This window comes from Lepidochelys kempii, chromosome 5 (assembly GCF_965140265.1).
Source record: "Lepidochelys kempii isolate rLepKem1 chromosome 5, rLepKem1.hap2, whole genome shotgun sequence".
Classification (NCBI taxonomy): domain Eukaryota; kingdom Metazoa; phylum Chordata; order Testudines; family Cheloniidae; genus Lepidochelys; species Lepidochelys kempii.
The window spans coordinates 73,275,807-73,295,649 of NC_133260.1; the positions used below are offsets into that span (position 1 = coordinate 73,275,807).

General features: G+C 39.0%; 1 protein-coding gene across 2 annotated transcripts in view; it reads left to right on the forward strand.

Moving 5' to 3' along the window:
* The window catches only part of KCNN2 (potassium calcium-activated channel subfamily N member 2), a 108,090-nt gene extending 101,924 nt beyond the window's left edge, over positions 1 to 6,166 (forward strand). For both annotated transcript variants that reach the window (XM_073344727.1, XM_073344728.1), the window contains 2 exons: positions 3,293 to 3,362; positions 5,592 to 6,166. In XM_073344727.1, the coding sequence (XP_073200828.1) occupies positions 3,293 to 3,362; positions 5,592 to 5,876 (355 nt within the window). In that variant the 3' untranslated portion in view covers positions 5,877 to 6,166. The remainder of the gene's footprint in view (positions 1 to 3,292; positions 3,363 to 5,591) is intronic.
* The last annotated feature ends 13,677 nt before the right edge of the window (positions 6,167 to 19,843 follow it).

Below are 19,843 nucleotides of genomic sequence, written 5' to 3' on the forward strand. Positions count from 1 at the left end.
TTCTCTTGTTCTACCACAAATTATTGGACTGGTTTCAGGAATCATGGTTGAAGGTCTATGGCCTGTGTCATACAAGAGGTCAGAATAAATTATCCTTTCTGACCCCTAAAAACTACAGAATCCATGAAATTATTCTGCCTTCAGTACATCTGCCTTCAGCAACTCATAATCCTTTTTCCTCATGTAAATTAAATGGGGTGTGGGGAGAATCATAGGAACCACTAGACATAATTAATAAATGGTATATTCTATACGGATAAGGAAGATCCATGGGTCACAGGCTGGCATAAAGGAAAATGGGAAAGAAATGGAAGGCTTAATGATGTGTAACATTACTGCAAATCCCATCATTATTGTGCAAACAAATCAGGCTTAACCCATGGCTGTTGCTGATCCATAGAAGCCAATGGTGAAACCATGGGACCTGCTGAATTGAACCGACTGTATACCTATGAACACCACCCCCTGTGTTGGTTTGTTCTCGTATATTTTACAGATTGTTTTCTTTTGTTTTGTCTTTTTATTTCAACAAAATGAAAATAGAGCTCGGAAGTAAGTTGTATGGGCTGTTCCTTTCAAATTTGCAGAATTTACCACTGTCTGCATGCAACAAATGGATTCTTTATTTGTGAATTTAATGGTCTGATTGCTGCTGTGAAAATGTGATCCAAAATCATGATCTTTGCTGTGATAAGTGAAGTTCATAAGGAAGGAATTAGAATATCCATATTTTAAGAAAAAAATAAAATCTGCTAACTTCCTTTTAATCTGGCTGTTGCAGCTAAAGAATGATCTTTATGTAATAGCTGTACCTTTGCAGCCCCAGGCCAAATTTTGTCAGCTGGTATTTCTGCTGTTCCATTATCCATGGAATTACATGGGCTTTAAGTCAGCGCAAAGATTAGTCCAGTGTGCTGAAGTGTAAAGAATTGGCAATTGGGTTGTGCACAATATATAGCGTCTTCAGAAGCTAGAAAATAAAATGTATATGTATCTTTTCAATGGTTTGAATAAATTCACAACAAAATACTAAGGGTATAATTCTACAGTCAAATCTGTACATACTTTTCAGAGATAAGCATCTTCAGTGAGTCTGTTCTGGGCTGTAATGTTTAACTCATGTTCTTCAGGAGTTTTCCATATTCCAAAAGTGCTTAGCTACAGCTCTGTGCACCAACAGTGTTTCAGAAGATGAAGCTCCATCAGGTGATGAAGCTTTGGGTTTGCCCAAAAAAGGGAAGCTAGCCAGCAGACTGACTGAATGTCAGCAGCACACTGCTGCTCCTACCTCAGCAACAGAAATTATTACACACCTTCAGTGGGATATTTTACTCTTTACAGCTTTCTTTTAAGCATGAAGTTGGAAGTCAATATGTTTCTACAAATGAATTGCTTAATGTAAAGATCCAAATACAAACTTCATTTGATAGCTTCTTATGGATTTTGGAAAATTCCTGAAGTATTTTGGTTACATAAAAATTCCTACTTCAGACACAGAATAAACTTTCCAGCTCCTATATGTTTCATAGTATTTTAATGGCAACTGGAGTCACTTTCCCGAGTTCATTCTGTTGAAATTTCCAAAAAATAAGAACTGCCACTGAACAGGAATCTATTCCCTAATTATGCATACATGTCTAGCATGTTAGTTACAGTGCATGATATTTCTCCATTTGTATCATGTGGTGTGACTTTTTTTGAAAATAGTGTTTTTTAAGAATATCCATTAGGCCTCTTGATGTGGTTAGGAGTCCAGTTTCTGCTTGTCAGCTAAAATGAAACACCTTAGCAAACAATTCACACTTAAATGGTTAAAATCTCATAAAGCTATTGCGGATGAGTACATCTGCAAACCACTCCCATAGCTTGATCTGGAAACCTGAGTTTGTGACAGGGAAGGATGTGGAAAAGTTTTGTAGCCTTGATCATATGGAGAGATCTGCTCAACAATGGAATTAATTACAAAAATCTCACTGACGGTAGACTTTTGCCCTTAGAGTTTTGATTCTCTACCTGTAAAACTGAAATTGTCCTGGCTTTAGGCCTAATTCTCCTTTCACTTATGCTGGTGTAACCCAGGAGCATTGAAGTCAGTGGCATTAAACCAGGGTAAAACCAGTATAAGTGAGAAGAGTCAGGCCCCTAACTTCTTTTATGCGAGAAATCAGAAGTTAGAGGTATTTTAACTCTTTTATATACTGAAATTTATATTTGTGATACAAAACTAATCTTGTATTTTGAGTAAAAGATTATAAAATGACCCATTCTGTCACACACAAAAAACATTTATCAGTTGGTGTGTTTGATCAGTTTACCATTTGCAGTAAAGCTTGGTAATATCATTAACGTTATCAAATGAATGAGGGTTTTTTTCCTTCTCACTGGTTTTGAGTTCACAAAATAGTTGATTAAAAGTGTCCATTTGTATAGGCCTTGTTGGAAATACAGGCCTTTTAACAAAGCATACAGATTTTTTTTCCTAGTACAGTGTGAGAAACTTAAAGCTTGCATTCCCTCTCTCATTGTATGTGCATAACTGTAATTAACTTAATGCAATTACTCAAGCATCCAGAGGAAAAAATACAGGAGTTTTTACAATGCTGTAGTTTAAGCAGTGCATTTGCATGCTGACATACTAACAGCAGAATTCTGAAAAACATGTTTGATATATATTTTGAAATTTAATGGTATTTAGAGGTAAGTTGAAAGTTAAATTCAGTAGGACAATAAAATTAATATAGTGACAAGTATTCTGGTTATTTAGCTGCTGGTCAGATAAAAGTTTGTTTAAAATTAAAAAGAAACTCACTTATCACTGTATTTTCATCAGGTTCAAACACCTTCTAACCCAATCCATTTCAGACTGAACAGGGCTAATACCTGTATCTAGTCATGTAGGTATAGGAAGATTCTTGACTGTTGTAACATTATTGATGAAATCTGACTTGTTTTGTTTCTCTTCCTATATCTACTTGTCATGATACTGAGGCTTTAAGGAATGTTTTGGCTTTCTTTCATACAGTATGAGTAAATCTTTACCTCCCTTTTTGAATTCAACTTTAACCATGATAAATAATAGTCTTGAGGACATCACATTTTCTTGCTCTTTCTTTTTTGCGGTGTTGAGGAAGCATGCTTCTCATTGTACCAGACACATAACCAGATCTGACTTTATACAAAGTACTCAAGGCATTGTCCATGCAGTTATTTGTTCTTGTAAGTTATATGCATGCTATTTAGAAGACCTAATATGGAAAAAAAACGTATCTGACCTCAGATTCCACCTTTTTAGATTACGAAGTGTAAAAATGGAGCAAAGGAAACTGAACGATCAAGCAAACACTTTGGTGGACCTGGCAAAGGTTAGTAGGCAATTCACATTTCGTTTGTTCTTTTGTAAAGTAACATTTATCTTCTCAAAAGGAATAGTTCAGAATAAAAAGCTCATCTCTTCACTGTAGTTCACAGGTACACATACACACGCTTCCTTAGTCAGTCATTATAGGAAAACAGGCCAATTGTCTTGTCTTCTGTGGTAAATTATGTTAAAGCCAGTATCATTCTGTCTGAAATGGCAAATACTTGATACTTCAGAAAAAAGGCAAAGTCCTTGTATAATGCATGTAACAAGGAGCCTGATCCGATGTTTAGCCTCTTTCAGGAATGGGCCATGTTTGTATCATGCTATATATGTGAAAGAGTAAATTCTTCCCTATATTTACATATTATGTGAGAGGGAGCATAGCCTACTGGTTACTGTGGGGGACTGGAATGCAGGAGTTCTGGGTTCATGTCCAGCACTGCTACTGTGACCTTGGGCAAGTTACATTACATCTGTGTTTCTGGTCCATATCTGTAAAATAGGGATAATACTTACCTACTTTGCTAGTGTGTTATGAAGCTTGATTAATTAAACTTCTTAAAACCCTTTGAGATCTTCAGATGAAAGGTGTCATTCAAGTGCAAAGTATTATTATATCATGTGTTTTCTGTAGAGAATAATAATCAGATTTATAGGATTGAGGCCCAAAATGTACAAGGTTTCACATCCACATATGTTTATATAGCAGCTGCTCAATCTGAACTTCATATGTCACTAAGCGAGAGTGTATATATTTTAAATAAATATCTCCGACGTCTATCCCAGATTCTTTGAATCCACATTTGTTCAGTGCTTGCCTTTATGAACAGCCTGAATCCTTCAGTATGCATCCCACTCGGGCAAAATTCCCCAGCTTGCCTAAACTAAAAATAAATGGGTACCCAGCTAACTACTGTGGATGCACTTCAAGCACTTCCTATTTATGTCAACTAATAAAGACAACAGATCTGTCCATGAGACGCATATAGAGTAGCTTGCCCTCAAGAATCATGCCAACACCCTTGAAACACCATGCAGTGAAAAAAGAATATGGAAGTTGGGCTGATTCGTCACTGTCTTGCACCTTACACAGTCATTCAGTTAATTGTTCATTCCCTTTCTGTGTACTGTAAACTTAACTGCACGTCAGTAAATTTGCCTACAAGGTAATAAAGGATCTGGTTATTTCACATCAGTTTAAGTGTTTAAACCCAAGTGTTTGAACTCCTCCCTCTTGTAGACATAGATAAACCACCTTAACTCTTATCTCTGTTTCAGACACTGCATTCCAGTCTCATAAGAAAAATACAGTACAGTAATCAAAATAACAGAAAATTATTAATAAACAAGAATATTGTTTCATAAAGAGATTTAGCAATACAACCATGCAAAGATGAATGTACTTTTACATTCTAATCCCTTCTGCTTACTCGTACAGCTAGTGAACTCTGAAAAATAAATTAAACTCTATTTTATCATTTAAGGATCATTGATTCAACAAGTCCCAGTGTAGACTCTTCATTTTTAGCAGTGAAAATGAAGTATAAAACTTGTATGCTTCACATTTACGATAGAGCATGTGGTTATTTTCAAAGCACTTTGTGTTACTAAATCGCTTGTATTATCACTTATATTTTTGTTTTCTGGGGGGTTGGATGGTTGTACCTTAAAAGTATAGTTTCTCCTTGGTCGGCATAAGGAGCTCCATTAACACTAATGAGAGCTCCATATGCTGATCAAGGGGAGAACATACTGCTTAGAAGTATGAAGATCCATTTAACGCAAATATAGAGAAGGATAAAAATTCCAGAATTTATACCATATACAGTGGAATCTTTGGACTTCCTCCACTTGTTGAATAAATCCAGTATTAAGGTAGCACATTTCTAAATCTCTGTACTTCTGAAAAGTCTTCTGTTTGACCCAGTTCATCAACAGTTTGAAATTAAAACAGCTGAATGAATGAATGAATGTTAACTTCTTCTCATTGAATGTTGCACCAAGTGGGGATTTGTACTAAAGCCCTGAGTAAAATTACTTCATGAGACAGGTGCTTGTTGTAGTATCATCAGCCTTCCACTCATGCTGACCTTTTCTGTCAGTGCCAACTTTAAAGGGCTGGGGAAAAATACAAAAACAAAACCCTTTCAGAAACCCGACTGGAATAACCCTTCAGACTGAAATGTTTGCAAACCAGATATAAAGCTCTGCTTGCATCCTCTCCTTTCAGACTCAAAACATCATGTATGACCTGATTTCTGACTTAAATGAAAGAAGTGAAGATTTTGAGAAGAGGATTGTTACTCTGGAAACTAAACTGGAAACTTTAATTGGTAGCATTCAAGCTCTCCCAGGACTGATTAGCCAGACAATCAGCCAACAACAGAGGGATTTTCTTGAAGCTCAGATACAAAATTACGACAAGCATGTGGCCTACAGTGCTGAGAGATCACGATCTTTGTCGAGACGGAGATCCTCCTCCACAGCACCACCAACTTCATCAGAGAGTAGCTAGAAGAGAATACGTTAACCACAAAATAAAGACTTTTTGCCATCATATGGTCGATATTTTAGCTTTTATTGTAAAGCCCTATGGTTCTAATCAGTGTTATCTTGGTTCTGATGTCAGAATCCTGGAAACCTGAACACAAAGTTTTAGGCCAAAATGAGTGAAAACTTTTTTTTCCTGTCAGATGCACAGTGAATGCACCTATTATTGCTATATAGATTATTCCTCCTGTAATTTCACTAAGTTTTTATTCATGCACTTAAAACAAACTTTACTATTACAGTATATAATATAATAAAAAGGTTAATTTCTGCATATACCTGCTTGGTCACTTTGGCTTGAACATTCTTAAAGATTTATTAAGCATTATTTTAAGGCCAAATACAGAAGATGATTCTAACTAAAGAAAGACAAAGTTTAAGCTTAATTAGCCTTCAGATGTGAACATTGATTTTCTAAACTCAGCCCACAGGGGAGAAAAAAAACAATTGCTGGATGAACATTAAAACAGTTTGTGTATGTATAGTCACTTGAGAGGGACAATGTTAACTTGAATTTTTTTAAAAGTGATTATTTCTTAAAAAAAATATAAAAAAACAGTTTCTGGTACACCCTTAAAAAATCATGGAACATTTTATAAAGTAGTATTGGGGGGGGGGGGATCTGCTCACCTATTTATGTTAATAAAGGCCTTTTTCAGTAGTGGGAAACTGACTATTTAACTTCCTATACAGTGAAATTGACTATTCATAAAATGTTGCAAATGTACAAAGCACAGTAAAAACACAGAGGGGAAGTAATTCCTCCTAATTTATGCAGTTATAATCAGTTTAGGAGTGACTTGTAACTATAGCAGATGAAAATCATATCTGTCTGGAAATATTGTAAGTCGATAGTGTCCCTTTAAATTACTCTGCATTTCTATTTGCATTTCAAAACGGTGTTTGTTTTGTTTTTTGTCATATATCTCTGTATGGTGGGTACAAGCTACAGAGAAAAGCCTAAGTTACTGTGTCATAGCAGCTCAGTGCTAAATATCATGTCACATTTAGATAATCCCTTTGATTTCAACTACATAGCAAACTAACATAGAAATGAAGTGAGGATTAATCTAAGAGGCTCTTCATGATGGTCATAAAAAAGCTGTTGGAAGCTAGTGTTCCAGGTGATGGAATTGAACTGGTGGGTACTCCATTGCTTTCCTTTCATTCACTAATAATGAAGTCTCTGATATTTTGAAAAGGCATATGTATGCATTTGGGAAGTATTCTCTTTGGCTTTTCTACTGCATATATTCATGAGTGGCAATCCTGAGTAAATTATTTGTGCAAGGCACAAGAGTATTACATGCACGGTTCCCATTTATAAAAACAGGATGTAGGGGGCTTTAACTCCCTTTGTTGGTTATCATCTTTATCTGTCAACTGATGGAGTCTAACACAAATGAGTACTTGAAGATAATTGGTAAGTATAGCTATTTCATGTTTTCATAAAATATATTTATGAAATACATCTACATATGAACTATATGCATGTTGGAGGAAATGGAGGTTGTTATATTAAAAGATTGCAAGTTCCACTCTACAGAAATTAATTTTTGGCAACAATTTAAAGGAAATTGCTATTCTTATCTTAGAAACACAGGGACATTTCTAGGATGAATCCTTCCATGAATACCCTCGTGCTGGGAAATAGAATTTCACTGCTTTATACACCAGTACACTTAGCACATTAGCACTGGGAAATCCAGACCACTTCTAAGCAGCTTCATTTTTGCCCAGTTAAGGGTGCTACCATTACAGGGGATACACTTGTGCGGCATACATTGTGGTGGGTCTTTAGCCATGTGTTCTGCCATCACAGGGTATGTCTTAAAACAGATGGCAGAGCATTTGTTACTACTCCTCTGAGCAGATCACTTATGCTGGTCAGCTTGTTTGTGGCAACAAACGTATGCCGACTTCTGGGCCAGCCTCATCGTATTCATGATGTTAGATGGGCATACTTGCCAGAATGCTTTTGTATGCTAGTTCAGGAGGCCAGCTAACAATCCACATTGTTTCAGAGTAGCAGCCGTGTTAGTCTATATTCGCAAAAAGAAAAGGAGTACTTGTGGCACGTTTAGAGATTAATCAATTTATTTGAGCATAAGCTTTCGTGAGCTACAGCTCACTTCATCGGATCCAGAGACTTCATCGGTTAGTCTCTAAGGTGCCACAAGTACTCCTTTTCTTTTTGCGAATCCACATTGTGTATATGTGGGATTTGAGACCAACATTTTCTAAAGTGGTGTCTGATTTCAAGTGACTCTACATTTGAGTGCCCAACTTAAGCCACTTTTGCCCTGATTTACAGAAACCCTGGGCACCCACATCTCCAGCTGAAGTGTCTCTTTCCCCAGAAATATGAATTCTCTCTCTTGCAATATTTTCATATGTTTCTGCCTGCCTCTGATACCATATTGCACGTAGGAACTTTTTTATCTGAAACAATTCTGCCTGAAATGCTTCTAAGGTACTCCCCTTCTCCTTAGTCCATGATCATCATCTTTTAAAATAAGGAAGCTGGGTTGCTGGAATTCATCTGTTTATACTGTGTTCTTTGGTAGAAGCCATAACAATAATGCCTAGATCTCATATACTGCTGTCTGTCAGTAGATCTCAAAGCACTTTACAAAGGAGGTCAGTATTATTATCCCCATTTTACAGATTGGGGAAATTGAGGTCACCTAGCAGGCTAGTGGTGATGTAGCCAGAAATAGAACCCAAGTCTCCTGAATACCACTCCAGTGCTCTAGCAACTAGGCAATACTGCCATAAGAGAAACCAGAGTAAGGAGGACCTTAAATTGCTATCCTTGATGAGGCACACTATTTTTTAAATCATAAGCTATATGCTGAAGCAAGTTTTGTGAGGCCTCTGTATAATTTCTAAAAAATTATTTTCTCATAAGAATGATCCAACTGGGTCAGACCAATGGTCCATCTAGCACAGTGTCCTGTCTTCCAACAGTGGCAAAAGCCAGATGCTTCAGAGGGAATGAACAAAATGAACAGGCCATCATTGAATGATCCATCCATCCCCTGTAGTCCACGCCCAGCTTCTGGCGAATAGAGACTAGGGACACTCAGAGCATGGTGTTGCATCCCTGAGCATCTTGACTAATAGCCAGGGATGGATCTTCCTCCACTAACTTATCTAGTTCTTTTTTGAACCATATTATAGTTTTGGCCTTCACAATATCTCCTGGCAAATTATTCCACAAGTTGACTGTGTGTTGCATGAAGAAGTACTTCCTCTTGTTTATTTTAAACCTGTTGCCTATTAATTTCAGTGGGTGACCCCTGGTTCTTGTGTTAGGTGAAGAGTAAATTACATTTCCTTATTCATTTTCTCCACATCAGTCAAGATTTTATAGATCTTGATCATATCCCCTCTTAGTCATCTCCCGAGCTGAAAATTCCCAATCTTTCTTTTTAATCTCTCCTCATACAAAAGCTGTTTCATACCCCTAATCATTTTTGTTGTCATTCTCTATACCTTTTCCAATTCTAATGTATCTTTTTTGAGATGGGGTGACTAGATCTGCATGCAGTATTCAAGATGTGGATATACTGTGGATTTATACAGAGCCATTATGATATTTTCTGTGTCTTATTATCTATCCCTTCTTTTTATTCTCTACTTTTAGAAACCAATCAGTTAATAACATACTTAAGAACGGCCATACTGGGTCAGACTAGTGGTCCATCTAGCGAGGCATCCTGGCTTCTAGCAGTGGCCAATGCCAGGTGCTTCAGAGGGCATTAACAAAACAGGTAATCATTAAGTGATCCTGCCCTTGTTGCACATTCCCAGCTTTGGGCAAACAGAGACTAGGGACACTTCAGAGCATGGTTTTCATAGATTCATAGATATTTAGGTCAGAAGGGACCATTATGATCATCTAGTCTGACCTCCTGCACAACGCAGGCCACAGAATTTCACCCACAATTTTGCATCCCTGCCTATCCTGGCCAATAGCCATTGATGGACCTATTCTCCATGAATTTATCTAGTTTTCTTTTGAACAGTTGACAGTGATGGCAAAGGGAAGCAATCATGCAAAAAGTGATGGACATAGCACACATTCTCCTCTTCCAAAAATGAAAACTCTTCTCTAATCCACAACGTAGCACAAAGTATAGTTTGTGATTGTATTTTTGTCTGTTTAGGGCTACATGTTTACTTTCCTGTTGGCTGTGCTTAAATGACTCTTGCTACATATAAGCAGTCTAGAGGGATTGTTTGGTTATAATGAGAAGCAATATTCCACCTTTGTGAGGGCTGAATAATTTAGAGTTGTCTAACTTTAGGTGTAATTTATATAGCTTTTCTAAATGTCAGAATGTGGCTTCCAATACTTAGTGTGTGGTGTTTTTTGGTTGATAGTAGTGGGTAGCAGGTACAGTATTTACCATCTGGTTTATTTCAGTATACCACTTGCTCTTGGCTATATCTGGTTTGCTGACTCTGAGTTTCTCTCTTTCAAGATTCAAATGAAAAACTGGATTAAGTGCTCAATCAATTATCTGCTGCTAGTGCTATATGCACTATTATTCTGAAGTCAATATTCATAGAATCACATATAGACTAGATGGGACCTCTGGAAGGTCATGTCAGCTTTGTGACCATATCCTAATATTTCTTCTAATCCATGTCTAATAGCTACTTATCTTGAAAATTTTCAGTGATGTTCCTTCCTCTAATTGATTTTTTTGGATTAGAACATTTTCCCTACTATTGAATTTGAACTATCCTCTTTTGTAGTTTAAACATGTTACTTCTGGTCTTGTCATCTTGGGGAAGCAAGAATGAGTATTCCTTTCTTGCTTACAACATCCTTTTTATTGGACTCATAAAATATCATCAAGTGTCTCCTTGGCTGTTTTTCTCCAAACTGTACAAACTTTGCTCTCTCAACTGTTCTGAATACTGTAGGTCTTATTTTGAAGGTGTTTATTTACTTTTGGTGGATGTCTGACTCTCTCCCATTTGTCAATAGGGAGTCAATATTTGTGTGTGGTGGGGTTTTTTTTGTTTGTTTGTTTTTTGTAGTAAACTGACTGGAACAGCACTTGGCACTTCATCTCACTTTGCTGCTGACATAATCTCCCTATTTTACATATAGTACCTTTACTTATACAGGACAACTCATGAGCATGATCCTGAAAACTCTTGTTCCTTGTAGTACTTCTTACGCAAGTAACTCCATAACTTCAACAAGATCACTCAAAGGAGCAAGAGTTGCAGGATTGAGACCAAATATTTTCAGTTTCACAGGACTGGAAATAGTCAAGGGAAACTTTGTGTCTGAAGAGGGGTTGGGGGGGGGGGCAGGTTGGTTGTTTGAAAAATAGCCTTTTTATGGGTTAAAAAATTACAACAGTCCAATTTTGAGATTTTTTTCAATTTTTTTGCAAATTATTTTTTCAAAAATTTTAATTTTTTGAACCGAAACATTGATATTTTTTATTAAAATCTTTTGGGCTTTGTTTATCAGAGTTTGGGTTTTCCTTCTTTCCTTTTTTCCTCTAACATTTGTAAATATCCTTTTCCTTCCCCTCCCCCCATATTTTCTAAAATGACTGGAAAAAAGCGGTAGGGGAAAGAAAAGGAAGAAACAAAAAACGATGTGTAATGGAAGATCTTAACTTTAAAAAATTCTATAAAATTTTTAAAAGTTGAAAAAAAATCACATATATTTGAGTGGAATTGAGTCCATTCCAAACCCTACAAAATGAAAATCTCTTAGAAAATAAGAAATTTTTCACAAGTTTAATTGGAAATTAGAAATGAAAGATATTAGGCTCTTGGGCCCCAATCCAGCAAAATACGTATGTACGTGCTTTAACATACAGTAGTCCCATTGGCTTAAGTACATACCAAAGTGCTTGTCTGAATTGGGGCTCTGAATCTGATCTCACACCTGTTTACTCAAATATAATCTCAGAATCAAGTATTATGGCTACTAATCTGTTTCCTCTGATGCATCTGCAGTCTGGTGCCCTGGGTACAGGGAAGGGAGTCAGCCAATCTAGATTCTGTTCTTGAATATACTACTGATCATGGTGTGATCTTGGCAAGTCATTTAACTCCTTTCTGCCTCTGTAAAATAGGAATGAAGATACAAATCTTCATACAGTGCTTTGAGATCTACGGGTGAACAGGATTCTAAAAGGCGAGGCATTGTTCTTTACTACTGCAGGATTGTTCCCTACAGCAATGCTTTGTTGTATCCAAGTTTAAGTGACTAATCATGTAGTGGGGCTTTCATCAAATGGAACCCATTTAATCGTTAAAGCAGTTTTTCCTGACACTGAATCTAAATGTTATTTTGCTCACTTTCACCCCATTACTTATTGTTCTCACTCACCTTCTCTGAAGAATGGACTTTTCCTATTCTCAACTGTTTGGCTGATCTCTTTGGCTGAAAAGGACCTGGCAGGTAGGGACTGGTATATTTGCTAATTGTCAAGTCACATGATTTTGATTCTACAAAGCATTCTAGATTCATTAGCTCTCTTCTGGAGCTCTGCCCATGGATGTCCTAAACAATGCTGAATTCTCCTTTTTCCTTACTCATGCAGAACAGCACAATGTCATGATACAGTGCACCCTTTAATGCTGTTCCTTCTATGTATATGTAGCTGTGTCTTTTCCAGCATTCATTCACAAAATTGTAATTTTTAAATCTTCCAACCCTTTTTGTTTCACCTACATTCTCAGTGTGGACTTTCTCTGAATCTAGTCATTCCATTTACACATGTTCCTCTTTTTTTCCCCTTTAGAAAAAAATAATACAAGGACTTGCGTGCCTGTAAGGTAGCTTGATCCATCATCTGCTGGTCTGGAACGGAGGTATTGGGTTTGCAGAAAAGCTGGTGCACCTACCTCAGGATCCATGAATAGAAACCACATCTCTGATGCAGGAGCAGAGGATGGGATTGTCTTCAGGAGCAGAACAATAGGATCTGAGTGGGAAAAAAAACAACATCAAGTCAATCAGGTTGCTTAGAACAGGACTGCTCTTTGTAGAAGTGGCCAGGCGAAGAAGTTTAGTGTAGGCTCTTCTAGTTCTATTTATTTGTTTTATTTTAAAAATTGTTCTTTGTGTTTGGGGAAGAGAGTCCCTCCTTGTCTTTATCTGAGGCTAAACTTTGAAATTAGGTGCCCAAACGTAGGCACCTATATCCAAATGGAGGCACCTGGTTGTCAGAGCTGCTGAGTTGCACGCCTTAGCTGAAGTCAGTGGGAGCTGCAAGTGCTCAGCACTTCTGTTTAGATGCCTAAGTGTAAGCTTCAGTCCTTAATTTGAAAATGTTGGCCTTCGTGCTATCCCTGAGCAGCCGCATTTTCCTCACTCACCTCAATAACAGGTTCTCTTCCAGAGGGGCTTAATGTACAGCCCAAGAGTCGGATGCAATAGCACAGAAGCTGGCAATGCATTCAGTGGCTACCTTTTCCTGTAACTGCCAGGTCAGGACGAAGCCAATGGACTGTGTGTGTTTTTATGGGAATCCTGATTGCAATCTACGGCCCAGATCCTGCAACTTCTTGCACACAATTGGACTGCTGAACCTGCTTTCAACTCCATTGCATTTAACAGGGCTCCTTTTGGGTGCAGCAAGCTCCTCACATGTATGAAGTTGCAGGATTTGGGACTAGTTCAGCAATTTCTATTAATCTTTCAAGTATGATTTCCACACCATAACATCTGTTGTCACTTGAATTTATCTTTACTTTAGAGCAGTGGTTTCCAAACTTGTTCTGCCGCTTGTGCAGGGAAAGCCCCTGGTGGACCGGGCCGGTTTGTTTACCTGCCGCGTCCGCAGGTTTGGCCGATTGCAGCTCCCAGTGGCTGCGGTTTGTTGCTCCAGGCCAATGGGAGCCGCTGGAAGGGGTGCAGGCCGAGGGATGTACTGGCCGCTGCTTCCAGCAGCTCCCATTGGCCTGGAGCAGCGAACCGCAGCCGCTGGGAGCTGCGATCGGCCAAACCTGCGAACGCGGCAGTAAACAAACCAGCCCAGCCCAGCCCGGCTGCCAGGGGCTTTCCCTGAACAAACGGCAGAACAAGTTTGGGAACCACTGCGTTAGAGGATAGGTATGGTTATATGCAAATTAGCTGTGATCCGTAGACTCATGTCAAGCACCTGTGCTGTGTTTCAGAGTTCACCCTCAACAAATTTGGACGAGAGAGTCAGGTCATTGGCTCCTGATTCCTGGGGCGTCATTAGGCAAGTTACTTAACTTTATTCTGCCTTTTTGTTCTCTAACTAATGTATGTATGAGGTGATGTATGAGGGGGTGAGAGTTTCCTGTTGAGTAGTTCTAACTAAAGAGCTATCAAGTAACAAAAAATGATCTTTCCTGGCATAGCAGAATCATGCAGTTTAAAAAACACACACACTGGCTGAGGAAAGGTAAACTACTTAAAGCGGTTAACAAGTAAAACAAAACCTAACTTCAAAGTGGGTTTCTCCAAAGTGTGGAGTGTTGACGGGCAAACTTCAACAAACAGATCTTACAAGTTATTTAAGTGACACTTGTAAAGTCTGAGATCTCTGAACAGACTGGAGGACAAAGTGAGGAGATGGTTGGAAAGCTAACAGAGAGCCAATTACCAGATTTAATGTATGATCTAACATATTTTAATGGTATGTAGTATACATGTCTGTATTGGATGTAGTCTCTCACAATAGCATCTACAGGCACAGGTAAGTTTATCTTATCTGGCTTGAACCATCTTACATTTTCCTTTATCCTCCATATTGAGAATTACAAACCTCCCCACTGAGAGAGGAACATGAAGCTTCTCCTTCCTCGGGTTTGATAGCAGGAAGTCACAGACAGAAGGCATCAAAGCTGTTGCGTGCATAGCTATTGCACCAGAGCAGGTTGCACCAGTACAAACAACTCTCAGGGCCCAATGCAAAGATGATGTGTAAAATGCCTTTGATGATGTTGGCTTCCCTGCACTTGGACTCCCTTAAGTCCATTTTACATTAAAATATATGTAAGGGAGTCTAAACTGGTGTAAGTTACATACTGAGATGCCTGAAGAAGTTGTAAGCTAACGTGACTTATGCCTTTTTGCACTCTAGAGTTGCTTTCTACTCTCCTCAGATCTGGCCCCTCAATATGTGTTACACTTTCTTAAACTCCTTTGGATTTCAGTGAAGCAAATTCAGTGGTGATGTATGAGGGGGTGCGAGTTCCATGTTGGTGAGTAGTTCAAGTTCACAGCAATGATCCACCACATCAACAAGTGTCGGATTAGGGGGCACAGGTAACAAGGTTTGAAGGAGTCCACTTCTAAGTGGATAAATGATAAACGCTATTTAAAGACTAAAAAGGCTCAGGTCAAACACTACAGAAAGAAGTTAAAACCTTGTGTTAAGATGGGCATTGATTTTTGGCTGATGTACCTTAGCACTTACTGAGGTTTCTGTTCACTGAGAGGCAGATTCTGATCTCAGTTACACCACAAAGTAACTATAGATTTACCCTGGTGTGCATAAGTTCAGAATCTGGCTCTGAGGAGGAACTGTACTAGCAAGTGCCCTGACTTTATTAGTTCAACTCTGAGATAAAGTTTTGAGAAGTTTGACTAATACGTGTGGATTAAACTTACTGCATTAGTAATTTTAATGTGTTTTAAGGTCAGTACGTTACAACTGTGCTGATTGCTGCTGGGTTCATGGTCCCTGGAACAATTTATCAACTCTAGATAGCTATGCTAACCTGCAGACGGGCTCAGTCCCAGGAGGTGCTGAGGAGCCTGAACTCCCATTAAAGCCAGCAGAAACTCAGGGTATTGCAGCAGCTCAAAGTGTTCAGCAACTCAACTGGAGCAAGCCCTTAGAAAGGAGAAGGAGATGCTTTCCCATGAAATCAAAAGCTTGACTGAAAGACAATATTTAATGAGCTATCTGGTGTCTGTTCCTTCATCCTGTTTAATTGCAGTGTGTGCACCAAGGAGGCCACAGACAGTTGGGTGCAGCAGTAGAAGAAAGTGAGGGCCATGCTGATTTCAAATATAAAGGGCATGAAAAGAAATATTCACTATTTCTTTACAAAGTGGTAGAAGTTGCTTTTTATACTTTAGGTGCAGGGGCATGTTTCATAGAACCATAGAGTTAGAAGGGACCGCAGGAGTCCTCTAGACTAACCCCCTGCCAAGATGCAGGATATGTTGTCTCTAAGCCATCCAAGACAGATGGCTATCCAGCCTCCTTCTGAAAATCTCCTGTGAAGAAGTTTCCACAACCTTCCTAGGCTTTCTGTTCCATTGTTCTAGTGTCCTTACAGTTAGGAAGTTTTTCCAGAGATTTAATCTAAATCTGCTATGCTGTACTTTGAATCCATTGCTTCTTACATAACATAAGAATGGCCATACCTCATCAGACTAAAGGTTCATCTAGCCCAGCATCCTGTCTTCTGACAGTGGCCAATGCCAGGTGCCCCAGAGGGAATGAACAGAATAGGTAATCATCAAATGATCCATCCCCTGTCACCCATTCCCAGCTTCTGGCAAACAGAGGCTAGGGATACTGTCCCTGCCCATCCTGGCCAATAGCCATTGATGGACCTATTCTCCATGAATTTATCTAGTTTTTTTTTGAACCTTGTTATAGTCTTGGCCTTCACAACATCCTGTGGCAAAGAGTTCCACAAGTTGACTATGTGTTGTGTGAAAAAATACTTCCTTTTGTTTGTTTTAAACCTGCTGCTTATTAATTTCATTTGGTGACTCCTGGTTCTTTTGTTATGAGAAGGAGTAAATAACACTTAGAATCATAGATTACCAGGGTTGGAAGGAACCTCAGGAGGTCATCTAGTCCAACCGCCTGCTCAAAGCAGGACCAATCCCCAATTTTTGCCCCAGATCCCTAAATGGCCCCCCTCAACGATTGAACTCAGAACCCTGGATTTAGCTGGTCAATGCTCAAACCACTGAGCTATCCCTCCCCCCACTTCCTTATTTACTTTTTCCACACCAGTCATGATTTTATAGACCTCTATCATATACCCCTTAGTCGTCTTTTTCCAAGCTGAAAAGTCCCAGTGTTATTACTCTGTCCTCATATGGAAGCTGTCACATACACCTAATCATTTTTGTTGCCCTTTTCTGAACCTTTTCCAATTCTAATATATCTTTTTTGAGATGGGGCAACCACATCTGCACGCAGTATTCAAGATGTGGGCGTACCGTGGATTTATAGAGAGTCAATATGCTATTTTCTATTTTTTTTTTTATCTATCCCTTAATGATTCCCAATATTCTGTTCGGGTTGTGTTTTGTTTTTTTTTGTTTGGTTTTTTTTAACTCTTGCTGCACATTGATTGGATGTTTTCAAAGAACTATCCACAATGACCCCCAAGATCTTTCTTGAGTGGTAACAGCTAATTTAGATCCTATCATTTTATATGTATAGTTGGGATTAGGTTTCCCAATGTGCATTACTTTGCATTTATCAACATTGAATTTCATCTGCAATTTTGTTGCCCCGTCACCCAGTTTTGTGAGATCTCTTTGTAGCTCTTTGCAGTCTTCTTTGGACTACTATGACATCATCTGAAAGGAGACATCATCTTGCCCTGCCCTCTGTGGCAAAAAGAGAACAACTTTTCTCCATCTTTTTAATAGCAGCCTTCAGATACCTGAAAAGCTGCTATCATATCGCCTCCTTCATCTCCTCTTTTCAGAACTAAACGCACCCAGTTCCTTCAATCTTTGCTCATATAGCTTGCACTCTATTCCTTTGGTCATCTTTGTAACTCACATCTGAATCCTTTCCAGTTTGCCTACCTCCTTTTTACATATTGGTGACCAAAATTGGACACAGTGCGCCAGCTGAGGCCTAACCAGCACAGAGTAGAGCGGTAATATCCCATCCTGTGACTTCCATGCTATGCCTCTGTTAATGCAGCCTAAAGTTGCATTTACTTTTTTTGCAACAGCATTGCATTGCTGACTCATGTTGAGGTGGTGATCCACCAGAACTCCCAGATCCTTTTGAGCAGTACTGCTGCCAAGCCAGTTATCTCCCATTCTGTATTTGTGCATTTGGCTTTTCTTCCTTAAGTATAGCACCTTACATTTATCTTTGTTGGATTTCATTTTGTTGTCTGTAGCCCAGTTCTAAAATATAACAAGATCCCTCTGAATTTTAGCTCTATCCTCCAAAGAATTGGCATCCCCCCCCTACATCAGCAAACTTGATCAGTATGCTCTATATTCTTACATCATCCAGGCCATCAATAGAGATGTTTAAACAACACTAGACCCAGAACAGAGCCATGTGGTACCCCATGTGTGACCTCCCTCCAGTCCACCTCATTCCATTAATAGTTACTCTTTGTTTGCAGTTGTTTAACAAATTATGTATCCACTTGATGGTAGTTCTTTCAAGCCCATATTTCTGCAGCTTACTTATGAGTTTCATGCTTCCCTTGCTACTATGTTTTCCATCTTGCAAATGTATTTAACTCTTCTGCTATATTTTCAGTTTAAAGCAATTATAGTACAAAGAAAAGACTAGCTCAGAAGTTTTTTCCCCTTAAAAGGTACTAACGGCTCTGAACATAACTTTCCAAAGATGTTTTGCACCCAAGTACCTCTATGATGGTCATGGTAGAACTAGTTAGATACATTAGATATACAGATGAGACAGAGTGAGGGCTAGATCGTCACCTGATATCAACTAACATAGCTCCTTTCATGTCAAGGCTTTGCTGATTTATCAGATATGGATTGGACTCAGATTAGATAAGATAAGATTAAATTTGATAAAAATTACATACGAAAATAAAAGTCTCACGTAACTTTGCATCAAAGATTTGGATCCAGTTTCTCAGCCTGGCAAATCGGCATCACTTCAGAGAAGTCAATGGCGCTGCTCTGATGTTGTTCAAGGTAAACCTCATGTTGTAGTCCAGATCCTGCGCGCACAGTGCTTTCTACTACGAGTCCCGTTGGTGGTGCAATAGTAAGCACTATTTCCAGCACAAATGGCCCAACTTGATTATCATACACATTGTAAGGAGAGTGATCACTTTAGATAAGCTATTACCAGAAGGAGAGTGGGGTGGGGGGGGAGGTATTTTTTCATGCTTTGTGTGTATGAAAAGATAGTCTATAGTTTCCACAGTATGCATCCGATGAAGTGAGCTGTAGCTCACGAAAGCTTATGCTCAAATAAATTGGTTAGTCTCTAAGGTGCCACAAGTACTCCTTTTCTTTTTGCGAACACAGACTAACATGGCTGCTACTCTGAAACTTGTCTCTATCTGTGTCTTCCTCCTGTCTTGCTTGAGAGAGGCAGCCACAGAAGCCTCCATCAGCTTGGCTTTTGTCAAAGCTTTTGGGGTTTTATTTTCCTCAAGAGTGTTTGTTGCAAATATGCAGCAGAGACAGGAAAAGAAAATGCTAAAGTTTAATCACTTCTTGTTATGACTAAATATTATGACCGTAGTGTCTTGAGGTCCCAGCTGTGCTGGGCACTGTACCAACACAGAGACAGTCCCTGCCCTTAAGAGCTCACAAGCTGAATACACAAGATAGACAAAGGATGGCAAAGAAAACAGAGGAACAGATGTTGAGTTAGCACTCTTCAGTCTCCTTCAACCCTGCTGCTGAGATAGTCCTGGGCCCACTCTGCCAGGGGGCAGCTTCTGCGGGGAGATTAAAGACAAGACCTGGCTTCTGGCTGGCCAGCCAGCCCATTCCATAGTGGGCAGAAAAAGTTTTGGCTCTCCAGGTCCCACTATGAAGGAGGAATCTCAGACAGTGGTGGTGGAAGAAGAAACGGAGGGGCCCTGCTTTCACCAAGAATAGTGTCAGGGACCAGCTAAGCAGATACTATTGGGTTGCCTACGTTCAGGGGCTTAATGATGTATGGAGTGGTTGTTATCCAAATCCATAGCAGCATG